Source organism: Paralichthys olivaceus, chromosome 6 (assembly GCF_024713975.1).
Source record: "Paralichthys olivaceus isolate ysfri-2021 chromosome 6, ASM2471397v2, whole genome shotgun sequence".
In the NCBI taxonomy this organism is placed as follows: Eukaryota; Metazoa; Chordata; class Actinopteri; order Pleuronectiformes; family Paralichthyidae; genus Paralichthys; species Paralichthys olivaceus.
Window position 1 is genome coordinate 9,967,791 of NC_091098.1, and position 14,025 is coordinate 9,981,815.

At 41.8% G+C, this 14,025-nt stretch overlaps 1 protein-coding gene and 3 non-coding genes across 5 annotated transcripts in view; 1 reads left to right on the forward strand and 3 right to left on the reverse strand.

The window, feature by feature from the left end:
- The first annotated feature begins 6,360 nt into the window (after positions 1-6,360).
- sema3h (sema domain, immunoglobulin domain (Ig), short basic domain, secreted, (semaphorin) 3H) overlaps positions 6,361-14,025 on the forward strand; it is a 100,301-nt gene continuing 92,636 nt past the window's right edge. Inside the window, exon 1 of one of the 2 annotated variants that reach the window (XM_069526673.1) lies at positions 6,361-6,999. In XM_069526673.1, the coding sequence (XP_069382774.1) occupies positions 6,900-6,999 (100 nt within the window). In that variant the 5' untranslated portion in view covers positions 6,361-6,899. The remainder of the gene's footprint in view (positions 7,000-14,025) is intronic. The other variant, XM_069526674.1, reaches the window with a different exon arrangement.
- Positions 11,666-11,738, reverse strand: trnar-ccu (transfer RNA arginine (anticodon CCU)). The gene has a single exon. It is a non-coding gene; the product is annotated as a tRNA-Arg (tRNA).
- On the reverse strand, positions 12,340-12,412 carry trnar-ccu (transfer RNA arginine (anticodon CCU)). The gene has a single exon. It is a non-coding gene; the product is annotated as a tRNA-Arg (tRNA).
- Positions 13,501-13,573, reverse strand: trnar-ccu (transfer RNA arginine (anticodon CCU)). Its single transcript has one exon. It is a non-coding gene; the product is annotated as a tRNA-Arg (tRNA).

The following is a 14,025-nucleotide window of genomic DNA, read 5'->3' on the forward strand; positions in this document are numbered from 1 at the left end:
TTCAACAACAAAGTCAGTCCAACTTTAAAGGCTGATGTAGATTATATGTTTGGCCTGAATTTGTTGGACATTGCAATGTGTTTTACGATCTGACCAAGGCTACATTTAGAAAATGGAAACAAACCACCTATTATAAGGATGAGGCAAAGGTTCAGCCCATAGAGTATATAAAGATTTATGACATTTCCTCCCACTATCCAGAAACAAAGCAAAAAGTAGTGATTGGGGGATGAAGCATCGACAGCGAGGTCTCATGCATATATGTGCCGGACCAATCATAGGTAAGTCTTAGCTGTCTTCTGATGTCTCAGTCTGTTTTTATCAAATACCTTACTAAAACTAAACTTACCAGAAAGATAAACACTTGAACAAACACCAGTGTGATAAATCAGATGACCGGAACCAAAAATGTATTTGACATGCACTTGTTTTTGTTTTGCCCATGTCCCATCTACTAGCTTGGAGGAGGCAGGGTTTATAAGCTATACTGTAGCCAGGAATCATTCATTTTTGAGGCGGCTTCATCCATCTTTATATACACTCTATGGTTCAGCCTATACTTACCTTCAGGGTACATTCAATCCAGAACTCATCCCCATTATTTTAATAAAAACTAAGACCTGACTCACTTCCTGTCACAAAGAATTTCCTCACCAGTTATGGTCTGACTGTTGTAATCATCCTGTAAAGGCCACACTCTGTGGGCTGCAGCCATCAAAGCAGGGCTACTACATGTATAAATCCATATGTTGCAGATAAACACATGGCTGACCAAGTAATGACATATAATTGGACGTGCTTTGGATCAAAACAACAACTGAGGAAAGCAGTGTATATGCATTCTAGTAATGTCAAGCTAGGAAACACATGGCTGATCCTGTTTACCAATAAAGCACAGGTATACGCTGAAAGACCAAATTTAGTGGGTATACCAGCGGGTCACTCTGCTGAAAAAAAGTTGATTGACTCCTTTTCCCATTGCCAGTACAAAAAGGTGGCCTTACTGTTTTTTTCCCCTGGTGCTTCATGTTTGACACCATGAACGCATTGTTAACTGAGGAGCTCTCTTGCCAAATTTGCACGTTCATCCAGGTTTCACGCCTCCGTCACTGCACATCGGAGCCGATAAAAACCAGTGTCTACTCCAGAGTTATTTGACCTGGCGATTGTATCCATTCCCTTTGCAGAAAATAACCAGATGTTAGTGGATCCTTTCTGACCAGTGGAAAAGAGACTCACAAGCCACAAGAGTTTTTCATATTGTAATTTGTGCTTGTGTGTATAAAACTACTTCAAATTTAAACCTCAAAAATTTGCTGAGTATCACTGAATCCACAGGTTCGTCCCACTGTTGCTCCTGCGTGAGGTGGCACTGACGCATTTCAACCACTGTGTTCTTCATCTGTCCATTGGACGATCTTCGGTGATGCCTTTGGACAGGTCTTACTGCTCGGTCCCTGTCTGTGGTGTATTTTGTTGTTATGACTTGCGGGTCATGACAAGGATTGCCCCAAGATCGTGACTCACACAAACACCCACAGAATCTGTTGTTTCCTTAAGTTTTATTTATAGCCTGCCCGCATTGAAACGCACTGAAACGCCCAGAAACCCACGTTGTGTGTGTTTCTTGTTTCTCTGGTGAGAGTTTATCTTGACACATTTACTCTCACAACAAAAAGAAACAAAAACTGCTGGTTTGTGTCTATAATAAATACATCCAGATTATTTATTTTGCAGATTACAGATGATTTCACCCCCATACAGATTGTTTATTTTACATATTACAGATTATAAATTTTACAGATTATTTCACCCCTGCATCTCACGGAGAAAGATCACCAACAGTGTTCATGTCCCATTTTACAGTAGATCCACTGCCTCTCAGCACTGGGCGCGCTCCCGAGCAGCCGCGCCCCCACACAAAAGGTTCCAACACATCACGACGTGGACGCGCAGGACAGTCAAACCCACTCCCTCTGAAACACTCCCTCCACCACCCTGTTAGAATTTAAATTCAAACCATCCTCTGGGAATCTGATTGGTCAGTTTTAGAAAATAAAAATGATACTGAGATCAAATCACAGTCACATCAAAGGCACGGATTATATGTGACAGCTTTATTTATTTTGGGAATCCAGCAAAAAGATATTCAGGGATTATAATAATAATTGTAATAATTGTACACATATCCACACATGTCCTCATCATATCATACATTCATTCAACTGTAATTCTCTATAAATGTATATTCTTAAAATGACTTTGAAGCACTTTCTGTATGTAATGTAAAGAATCTTCGTCCTTTGCCCAGTACATTGAAGTTAACACGATCAAACACTGACCTCTAGTGGCTCAAATATATCATTACAAACAAACCCATTGAATTCAGATGAGACTCCCACCTGGATTATTTGAACTGTCTTTATTTGTTGTTTGGGATTAAATATGTCTTACTTCTACTTTAAGCAACAAAAAAAAGAAGGGCCAAATTCAGGCAGTTTAATGTGTGTAGGAACCAAGTCTCACTGGTATCCCACAGTCTCGCGGTATTTCGGGTAATTTCAGTGAATCAGGTAAACGGCAGGAAGAACGTGAGATGGCAGCACAGTCCCACCTGAGAGAAGCGTGTCCCTGGAGTCCTGCAGGAAGTTTCTTTAGACAAGTACCAAAACTTCCACATGGTGAGAGGTTTTTAGTCTTTTCTATATTTAATGGATTCAAACTGTTTTTATTTTCTCATAAATCTCCTTCACTCTAAACCTGTGAGACGATATGAAACGGTAGGACTTAATATAAGCAGCCCTGTACTAGCTAACAGCGTCACATAGCATCCACCATCCAAGCGTGACTGTTTCATGTATTTGTTAAGGCACATGTTTCCATGTGCAGTGAATTCATTGTGTCAAATAGTTCTTTGTAAAACAGAATAAACGATATAGAGCAATGATACGACTTCAACTGTTACTTTATGGCATTGCTTCAAGAGGCAACAATAAGCTAATTCATGGCCTATTTAATCTCCTTGGTGTGACATTTTAAGTGACCTGTAAGGAGCAGGTGCTCAAGCTAACAACGAACCCCACTGGGGCTTTTTAATGTCCTTAGCTTTTATTTGAAACGACAGAAACCGTGTGGAATCCCAGTTCCAGGTGTCCCTCTCTGCGTCCACAGATCCAGACAGATACACAGTGAATTAGTGACATTAGGCTTCATGTCAGCCTGAAAAGAAAAGAGGGCACAACCTCATGAGACTAAACAATAAGAACAACGAGATGAACAAGACCAGTGCTCATTAAATTATGCATCCTCCTCACTGAGCTCATGAAACACAGGGAATGTGCATGAGTTAATGTGTGTGTGTGTGTGTGTTCACTTGATTGAGAATAACAGCGGCCGGATCTGAGACCAGTAATGATCTCTGCAGACACAGTGCACACTCTATTTAACTAATCGACATGGCTCCTGAAAAGAGAAATCAGAAGCTCTTTGTTGCAGCATGCTGGGAGGTCATTAGTTGTAATTAACAAGCAGACTCATCAGGCACATTTGGCACCAAGCTTGTGATTTTCCTTTCTTAATGACCCCAGAGTTTACGAGGTCCCAGTAAGTCAAGCTGATAGTGACATTTTTCAGTTTTGAAACTCACAACAAGAGGCTTGATCTGTGTCTGATGCCTCTGTCTTCTCCATTTTTTCTTCTCCTCAGAGAAGGGAGGTCCAAAGACCCAACCCCCAACAAGAACCCACACATCTGAGGTAAGACCTTTGAATGGCTGGTGAACATTTTTGTTGAAATGTGTCAAGTTGTCAGCGAGGTGTTAAACTGAATTTTAGGCCTTAAAAAACACACATACATTACATACCAGGTCTTAAAGACATTAAGTGAGGTCTTTATTTAATGATACTTCCATCATAAGCACATTGAGATAATGTTTGTTGTGATTTGGCAAAATACATAAAACTTAATTGGATTAGGCTTTGAAATAATATTTTTTAAGAAATATTTTGGCAACATGCAAAGTTTGTTGTGTCTGTGTGTTGTAGTTCTTCCTCAATGATTAAGATATTAACAAACTGTAATTAAGCTATAAAGAAGACCAACATGGAACTGATAACCAGTAGTCTGTAGTTTGCATGATATTGTTGCATTTCGAGGGTGATTCTCTTAGTTACTTTACCTTATCATCAATGATGGGAAGTGTAAGTTATTTGGGACTGTTCCTTCTGTCACTGTCGTACTTGACATACATCTTAAAATTTCATTCATTTTGGTCTTAAAGAGTCTTAAATTGAGATTGTTGAAACCTGCAGAAACCCTGGACAGATAAAATGCCTACTTACGAACAACCATGTGATCATAAAACATGCATCATGAGGCAGCAACAGTGACTCATCAACTTGCATGTTGCAATAATGAAAAAACAGAATGTCAAAGTTTTCCAGTTTTAACCTTTACACTTCTCTTTTCCTAATCTCCACATCTCCTGTTTTGAACAGGAAACATTAATCACTTTTTTTTTAAAGCAAAAGTTATTTTTTTAAATAACTTCTGTCGTTCTTAGACTTTCCATTGTCTGAAATTGTGGCAGTGCAGCCTCAGCACATTTCAGCAGAGTAGTCTGCATTAAATTAAGTTGTTTTAAACTGCCTCATAGCCAACTGATAAAACACACATGTTACAACCAGTATTAATATAAAATATTTAAATTTGCAGCTTTAAATGCACAAGGTCTGCTTGGTGTTTTGTGGTAAATTCCTGCAATGGATTGATGCATTTTATGTCACTAGATTGTATAAAATACGTACAAGACCTGACCTGGATGTTTAGGATTGGTAGTGATCACAGTAACAAATGAAATAGCTGTGAACAAAGTCACATTACGACCTGCACTGCCTTGTTGAAAGATGATCCTAGTTTGGCTGAAAGAAAGATACTCTAGTAGTGAGGAATAAGTATTAAAGATGTTTCACTACTTATGTTCCTCATTCAATAGTGCATAACGGTGACCTCTTAAAGGGATAATTAGTGTTTTACTCTCCAATACAACTAACTTAATCGTTTAATGATAATTACTAATAAATTAAGCTCCAGTAGCGTCTTGCTCAAGGTCACTCAAGCAGGGCATCGTGCCATCACAGGAGCAGGGTCAGACAGTCTGTTTAACCACAAGGCGTCCTCTGCTTCTTCCGTTAAATTATTAAGACTAGTTAATTATCAAACGGGGTCTGACCAGACTTGCCCTCATCAAATTAAAAGCTATATGATGTTTTGTAAACACCAGGTTACAGTACATTTAATAATGTAATTAAACTCCTGGGTTATATTGGAAAAAAACCCAGCACTAATTATACAATAACTGTGGAGAATAAATTATTTACGAATCAGAAATCCTTGGAGGGAGCATATACTTGTTCATTTGCACGCAACCTAAATTCATTATTTATCCCAGAGAATGAATAAATCGTCCCCACTAGCCTGTGATTGAACTTGAGCTGGTGAAAAATTTAGCCGACGCTGCTGTACCCCAGTGAGCCGCCATCTAATGAAAATAACAGAGCACTGGAGAAGGCACAGGCTTTAATGATTGCATTTGGGTTAAGAGTGGAAACAGAGAATAATGAAAGGGAGGAAGGAGACTAAAGACGTTTGTTTTAGAATTGTTTGTGAGATCCTACTTTTACTCCTGGTCTTAAATCCCTTCATTCCCTGGACTACATCTCTCTATACCAACCTACACACAGTGTGGATGTAGGGACCTAGTGGCTTCTCTTGTAGCTGGTGTAAGTGTTTGTTGTTGGGCAGCTGAGCTCTGATCTGTCTTAAAACCCAGCTGAGTAATTTCAATTTTAAACAGCATCTCAAAAGGCTTTTTTATCATGTCTTTTCAACTGGATAATACAACTTATACTAATACATGTGTAATGTGTATGAAGGTACACAAATGCTGTTGTTTGTTTGCTTTTGCTTGTAATTGTAGTTTTTCGTAGTATTTTATTTGTCTCTCATTTTAAATCATTCTTCCTGATCAAGTTTGTCCTACTCACTTAGTTGGTCTTATTGTTTCACTGTGTGTGAGTCTTTTTAAAGTGTTATGAATTACAAAGACAGAAAGGAAGTCGCAGAAAGAAAAAGACAGAGTAAGGCGACAGGCTAAAGGAAAGAGGGAAAAAAGAGTGTGAGTGAGTTAGATGGGAACAAAAACGAAAGCTCATTGGTCTCTTTCATTTCCACTTTAACTAGGTTTTCTCTGAGGAGTGAATAGACGTGTGTGCAAATGTTTGTGTGTGTGCGCATGGTGGCCATAATGATCTGAGATCTTGCTCCCTCCGCCTCCCAGAGAGAGAGAGAGAGAGAGTGAAAGAGAGAGAGAGTGAGAGAGCGAGAGAGCAGTCGCATGCAGAGAGGAGCTGGGACGAGAGACAGAACAGAAGAGAGCTGTCAAGCTGTGAGGAGGCAGCGGAGAGACGACTTAGTTTTTTCTTGGAATACATTTCCCCCTCCATCTCTGAAGCCCACACACACCCTCAAAAATATAAACTGGCAAACTTCTGTGTGTGTGAGTGCTGCTGTTACCTTCTTAGAAGGAGTGGTGAATTATTTGAAGGATCTGGACTTACTCAAGCCTGACACACTTGGACTGTGAGGGTGTTTGGATTCAGCATCTTTGTGACTTGGACTCGAATTAGATTCAAATTGTGTTTTTAACAGTGCAACACTTAGGGCTGAGTTTGTATCCCGTGTGTGTATGTGAATATGTGTTTAGGTGCAACTTTTGAATCACCACTGCCCCGAATGCAACACTGAGATTTTGACTGTAACTGCCCGTGCACTTGTTAGTAGCCCGAAGTTGTAGGATTGGACTCACAGTTGGACTGTTTGTGTGTGTGTGAGGAGAAAGGATGTGTTGGCCAGTGGCGGCGGTTCTGCTCGCCCACCTCGGGTCCACCTTAACGGAGGCATGGAGAGCATCTCAGCCAAGGCTGCAGTTCACACACTCTGGTAAGAGGCAACATTTCTTTTCTTATCTTCTTCAGTTTTTAGTATTCAAGCCTTCTTTGCTCTCAATGTCTAATACATCTGCTGCTCTTCTCTCTCTCTATATCTCTCTCACTCACACACCGAATGGATGCACACACACACACACACACACACACACACACACACACACACACACACACACACACACACACACACACAGGTGACAGGAATCACACATTGATTCTCATTTTTCACTTTTCTATCTTCCCTCTCCTGTTAATGCCCACATACTGTTACATGTTAACACATTATACCTTTCTCTTCTCTGCACCGCCACCTGCCTCCTTCGCATTTTTTGTTTCTTTCTCATCTGGCTCACTTCCTCCATCTTTGTCATCCCCTCTCTTAAATTCATTCACTGTCTTGTCTTTGGCCCCAGCATTCTGTACTTTCTAGAGTTCTGATGTGAGATCCCCTAATTAAACTGTTTGTTTTGACTCTATAAGACAGTTGTAAAATTAGTTTTGGATTCGGTTTTATCGTACTAAAGGCAGCTCTAAAGGTTGCTCAGACAGTTTAGCCAGATTGCAGTATGCAAATTAATTAATTTAGAAATACAGCTAAAGTTCAGTGCACATGAAATGTCAATAATAATATTTATTGCACGGGGAAACAGTACAGACACAAATACAGATGGTACAGTTGGTTGAAGTCAAACTATTTAATCAGACAGCTTGTAGAATTCAAGATTTACTAACCAGAGTTGGGCAGTAATTTTAGCATTCACCTACTTCTTTCTCTTTTAAATAAGCCAACCTGACGTGGATAATATATATCAATTGAATTCACAACTTCTTTGGCAGATCTTAATTGGCTGAAATGTGTCTATATCAGTAGCAATGTTTCTCTGCAGCAGATGCAAAGCTTTCAATTACAATCAAGCTTCTCACCTAAAGGCAGCTTCCCCATCACAAACTGACCTCACTACACAAATGCCCCCTCAGGTTTTTGAAATAAGGTCTCTATTTCTATCAGTTTCAGTTTTGGCTAACAAATAAATAATTATATGGTGGCAGAAATCCCAGATCCAGATCAACGCCAACTTAATTATTTCTTGGCCCCAGGCCAATTTGTCCACCACAGAGAAATCAATGCAGAGCCACAAGGAGTCCACCTTAAAAAGGCAAAGTTAAAACTCCTTTGAACTAAAATATGATATATTTAGGATTTTCTACTGTGGTGAAAACTGAATCATGCACTGGTACGCTGCTTTATTGTGTTCTTCTTCATGCACTGCCACTGTGCAGCACGTTGCACAACACATGTTGTTGAATCAACATGCCGCTGTTGAAGAGGAGCACAGGCTGATTAATGGAGGAATTTGAGTCGATGGATCCTCCTAAAGGATGCACTGGCCTAATACAAGTTCTAATGGTTGTTGGCATTTGTTTTAACCTTTTAGAAGCAGAAGCGGGGTGGAATTTGCCTCACTGTAGAAGATGGGAACATGATGGTTGTGTGAAGAAAACTGTATTGACACACTCTGAGTTGTCCACAAGCAGCCTGCTCCTCCAAATAGGGTAGAACTTCATCCCATGATAGATGAGCTGTTGTTAAGGGCCAATAAACATAACAGTCAAAAGTAATTAAAAACAAGATATCTGGAATTTTGTAATTAAAACAGGATTTGAGATTCAGTCTTTTGCTGAGGCCTTTAGTTATAGCAAGTTGGATTCAAGTTCCTTTATCATGTGTACCAGAGACACAATAGAGTAAGAAACCAACTGATTACATGTGCTTACGTAAGCTGAAACACAAAGGGTCTGTGAAGTATATGTGATGAGGCTGGAGTCGACTAATCATGACCTAGAATTTACAGAGTGAGGAAGAACAGAATCCTTGTTGGATTGTCCCAGGTGGGAATTTAGCTTTAATGAAATGTGAATGTGAAAATGTGCGGAGCTGCTTAAGTAGCTATACGTATGGGTCTGTCGTTTTTGAGCACACATGCACTGCATATGTGCCTGTGTTTCCTTGAGCCTGTATTTATGTGTGGTTGCATGTATGTGAATTGTTTGTGTTCACATCACTTTGAGGACATAAGCATACATGTTCACACTTAAACAGAGCTGTTTCAGCTCCAGGATCCCTGTACACCTCATTCTTTATTGTCTGTTGTGCTGAGGCGACCGCTCATTTCTTTGAACCACAGTGGTTTGCGTGTGTTTATCTTCAGGGCCAGTGTGCTTGTCTGTGGAAAGAGAACCAAAAATGTGTGATGAATATTGGATTTATGTTAGACTCTGTGTCCACCATTATTTCTGTGTGTGTTGGTATGTGTGTCCTCTTTCTCACTCCCTGTGGGAGATTCATGTTGTTTTTTTCTTTCAGACAGACAGAGATTTTTTGTTATAGAAATGCTGTGATTAGAAAAGCCATTTTACTCTTCAGATACTGGCAGTTCAGAGACACCTTCAATTGGTATTTTTCTTCATCTGTGGAACTCATAGCTGACAATAATTAAAGTGGCTGAGTCCGACATTTAAGTGAATGACTTAACCCCATCTTAAAAAAGGTTTGGATATAAAAAGCTGTACTGCAGAAAAAACATCTAATTGATTTGACTGGAGCACTGAAACAGTAAAATAGTGATGAAATGATAATGATGACATGAAAGCCAGGAAGAAAGTTACCATGCTCTCTGTAGATGAAAACTAGTCGCTCAACATTTTATTCATGAGTCCACTAAGGCATTGTTGATATGTTTGTCTCGAGGTTAATGTCTGGTGGTAACATCATGCTATGCAGAAACTTGTTATTGATAGTAACTAGCCTGCTCTGTGTTGTCTTTTGTCCACCACTTTTGCTAATGCCTGTGGATTTAACTGATGAATTGGTCAACCTGTGTACCTGGGAAATGTCATGTGTTCCATGCTGATCATTATCTACTAACTTAAGGAGGTACTGTATTAAGCAGCCAAAGTTTCTCTCTCTGCAACAATTATAAACAGTAAATAACAGACATTTACCTCCTGGAAGAAGTCAGATAAAGGAGGATAGTTTTGATTGATTGACCTCCGGGTTATGGACCCAGCATGCTTCTGCTATGCCACTCTGCTCTCAGACTTGAACCCACAATCCCTGGCTTAGGAGGCCAGTGCCTTATCCATTAGGCTACTCTGGCATGTTTCACAAGTTTTTTTTTTCACACAATTTCCGTGAAAATACGGCACTATGGAGCAACATGTACACAAGCAACTTGACCTGCTTACGTTTCTGGAAGATGTTTTGCCTCTAATCCAAAAGGCGTCTTCAGTTGTAACTGTTAGGTTTCAGGTATTTTACCTCTGTGGGTCTTTGTTTTGAGAGTCATTGGGTTAAACAGGTAGGTCGTTGAAACCCCCAATGGCTCATGGATCATTGTTTTACCCTGAGTCAAGGTGTGAATGGCTGTTATTACCTGTAAGTTATAGAATGACCCTGCTATTATTTGGGTCTTTAGGGTCACAGGAGTTGGGGTGTGGTTGGGTATTGAGGTGTCTGGGTAGAGAACTCAGGACTGAATTGTAGGTAGATGACTGACAGAGGTGTAAAGCCTGAAACCTCCCATAGTCAGTTAGAACTAAAGACAGCTTTTTGGGTTGCAGATGAAAAGTCTTCAAGAAACACAAGCAAGTCCAGTTTCCTATGTACAGTTGTTCAACTTCACCACTCTGCTGTTAATCACCCCAGATGGGACTCGAACCCACAATCCCTGGCTCGGGAGGACAGTGCCTTACATATGTAGTTGAGGAGGCTGTATAAAAAGCAGTACTTTGTGAACTTTTTACCGACAGTCAGATCCTGGTAATCTGTTGTTAGAAGAGGATAGTTTTGATCTTTTGACCTCTGGGTTATGGGCCCAACGGTCACATCCTGGTAAAATTTTGTTAGCGGAGGATAGTTTCGATCTATTGACCTCTGGGTTATGGGCCCAGCACGCTTCCAGTATGATACGCTGCTGTTAATCACCCTAGATGGGACTCGAACCCACAATCCCTGGCTCAGGAGGACAGAGCCTTACATATATAGTTGAGGAGGCTGTATAAAAATAGTTCTTCTTTGAGACATTTTAACCGACAGTCACGTCCTGTTAAACTGTTGTTAACAGAGGATGGTTTCAATCTATCGACCTCTGGGTTATGGGCCCAGCATGCTTCCGCTGCACCACTCTGCTGTTAATTACCCCAGATGGGATCGAACCCTGGCTCAGAAGGACAGTGCCTTACATATGTCGATGAGGAGGCAGTATAAAAAACAGTACTTTGTGAACAGTTTACCCACAGTCACAGCATGCCACCCCAGATGGGACTTGAACCCACAATCTCTGGCCTAGGAGGACAGTGCCTTACATATGTCGATGAGGAGGCTGTATAAAAAACAGTACTTTGTGAACAGTTTACCCACAGTCACGTCCTGGTAAACTGTTGTTAGCAGAGGATAGTTTCGATCTATCGACCTCTGGGTTATGGGCCCAGCACGCTTCCGCTGCGCCACTCTGCTGTTAATCACCCCAGATGGGACTGGAACCCACAATCTCTGGCCCAGGAGGACAGTGCCTTACATATGTAGTTGAGGAGGCTGTATAAAAAAACAGTACTTTGTGAACAGTTTACCCACAGTCACAGCATGCCACTCTGCTGTTTGTCACCCCAGATGGGACTTGAACCCACAATCCCTGGCTTAGGAGGCCAGTGCCTTATCCATTAGGCCACTGGGGCACTTTTGGAGTTGTGTTTTACACGTTTCCGCGCGGCCACTCTGCTGTTAATCACCCTAGATAGGACTGGAACCCACAATCCCTGGCTCAGGAGGACAGAGTTGAGGAGGCTGTATAAAAATAGTCCTTCTTTGAGAAATTTTTACTGACAGTCATGTCCTGGTAAACTGTTGTTAGCAGAGGATAGTTTCGATCTATCGACCTCTGGGTTATGGGCCCAGCACGCTTCCGCTGCGCCACTCTGCTGTTAATCACCCCAGATGGGACTGGAACCCACGATCTCTGGCCCAGGAGGACATTGCCTAACAAATGTAGTTGAGGAGGCTGTATAAAAAACAGTACTTTGTGAACTTTTTACCGACAGTCAGGTCCTGGTAAACTGTTGTTAGCAGAGGATAGTTTCGATCTATCGACCTCTGGGTTATGGGCCCAGCACGCTTCCAGTGTGATACTCTGCTATTAATCACCCCAGATGGGACTCGAACCCACAATCCCTGGCTCAGGAGGACAGTGCCTTACATATGTCGATGAGGAGGCTGTATAAAAAACACTACTTTGTGAACAGTTTACCCACAGTCACAGCATGCCACTCTGCTGTTTGTCACCCCAGATGGGACTTGATCCCACAATCCCTGGCTTAGGAGGCCAGTGCCTTATCCATTAGGCCACTGGGGCACTTTTGGAGCTGTGTTTCACACGCTTCCGCTGCGCCACTCTGCTGTTAATCACCCCAGATGAGACTCGAACCCACAATCTCTGGCCTAGGAGGACACAGCCTTACATGTGTAGTTGAGTAGGGTGTATAAAAAAACTGTGCTTCTTTGACAAATTTTTTTTTTTTACCAACACATCCTGGTACATGGTACACATGCTGGTAATCACCCCAGATGGGACTTGAACCCACAATCCCTGGCTCAGGAGGACAGTGCCTTGCATATGTAGTTGAGGAGGCTGTATAAAAAACAGTACTTTGTGATAGTTTCGATCTATTGACCTCTGGGTTATGGGCCCAACAGTCGCATCCTGGTAAAATTTTGTCAGCAGAGGATGGTTTTGATCTATCAACCTCTGGGTTATGGGCCCAGCACGCTTCCAGTGTGATACTCTGCTGTTAATCACCCTAGATAGGACTCTAACCCACAATCCCTGGCTCAGGAGGACAGAGTTGAGGAGACTGTATAAAAATAGTTCTTCTTTGAGAAATTTTACTGACAGTCACATCCTGTTAAACTGTTGTTAGCAGAGGATAGTTTCGATCTATCGACCTCTGGGTTATGGGCCCAGCACGCTTCAGCTGCGCCACTCTGCTGTTAATCACCCCAGATGGACCTCTAACCCAAAATCCCTGGCTCAGGAGGACATTGCCTTACATATGTAGTTGAGGAGGCTGTATAAAAAACAGTACTTTGTGAACTTTTTATTGACAGTCACGTCATGGTAAACTGTTGTTAGCAGAGGATAGTTTCGATCTATCGACCTCTGGGTTATGGGCCCAGCACGCTTCCGCTGCGCCACTCTGCTGTTAATCACCCCAGATGGGACTCGAACCCACAATCTCTGGCCTAGGAGGACACAGCCTTACATATGTAGTTGAGTAGGGTGTATAAAAAAACTGTGCTTCTTTGACAAATTTTTTTTTTTACCAACACATCCTGGTACATGGTACACATGCTGGTAATCACCCCAGATGGGACTTGAACCCACAATCCCTGGCTCAGGAGGACAGTTTACCCACAGTCACAGCATGCCACTCTGCTGTTTGTCACCCCAGATGGGACTTGAACCCACAATCCCTGGCTTAGGAGGCCAGTGCCTTATCCATTAGGCCACTGGGGCACTTTTGGAGCTGTGTTTCACACGTTTCCGCGCGGCCAGTCTGCTGTTAATCACCCTAGATAGGACTGGAACCCACAATCCCTGGCTCAGGAGGACAGAGTTGAGGAGGCTGTATAAAAATAGTTCTTCTTTGAGAAATTTTTATTGACAGTCACATCCTGGTAAACTGTTGTTAGCAGAGGATAGTTTCGATCTATCGACCTCTGGGTTATGGGCCCAGCACGCTTCCGCTGCGCCACTCTGCTGTTAATCACCCCAGATGGGACTCGAACCCACAATCTCTGGCCTAGGAGGACACAGCCTTACATATTTAGTTGAGTAGGGTGTATAAAAAAACTGTGCGTCTTTGACAATTTTTTTTTTTTTACCAACACATCCTGGTACATGGTACACATGCTGGTAATCACCCCAGATGGGACTTGAACCCACAATCCCTGGCTGAGGAGGACAGA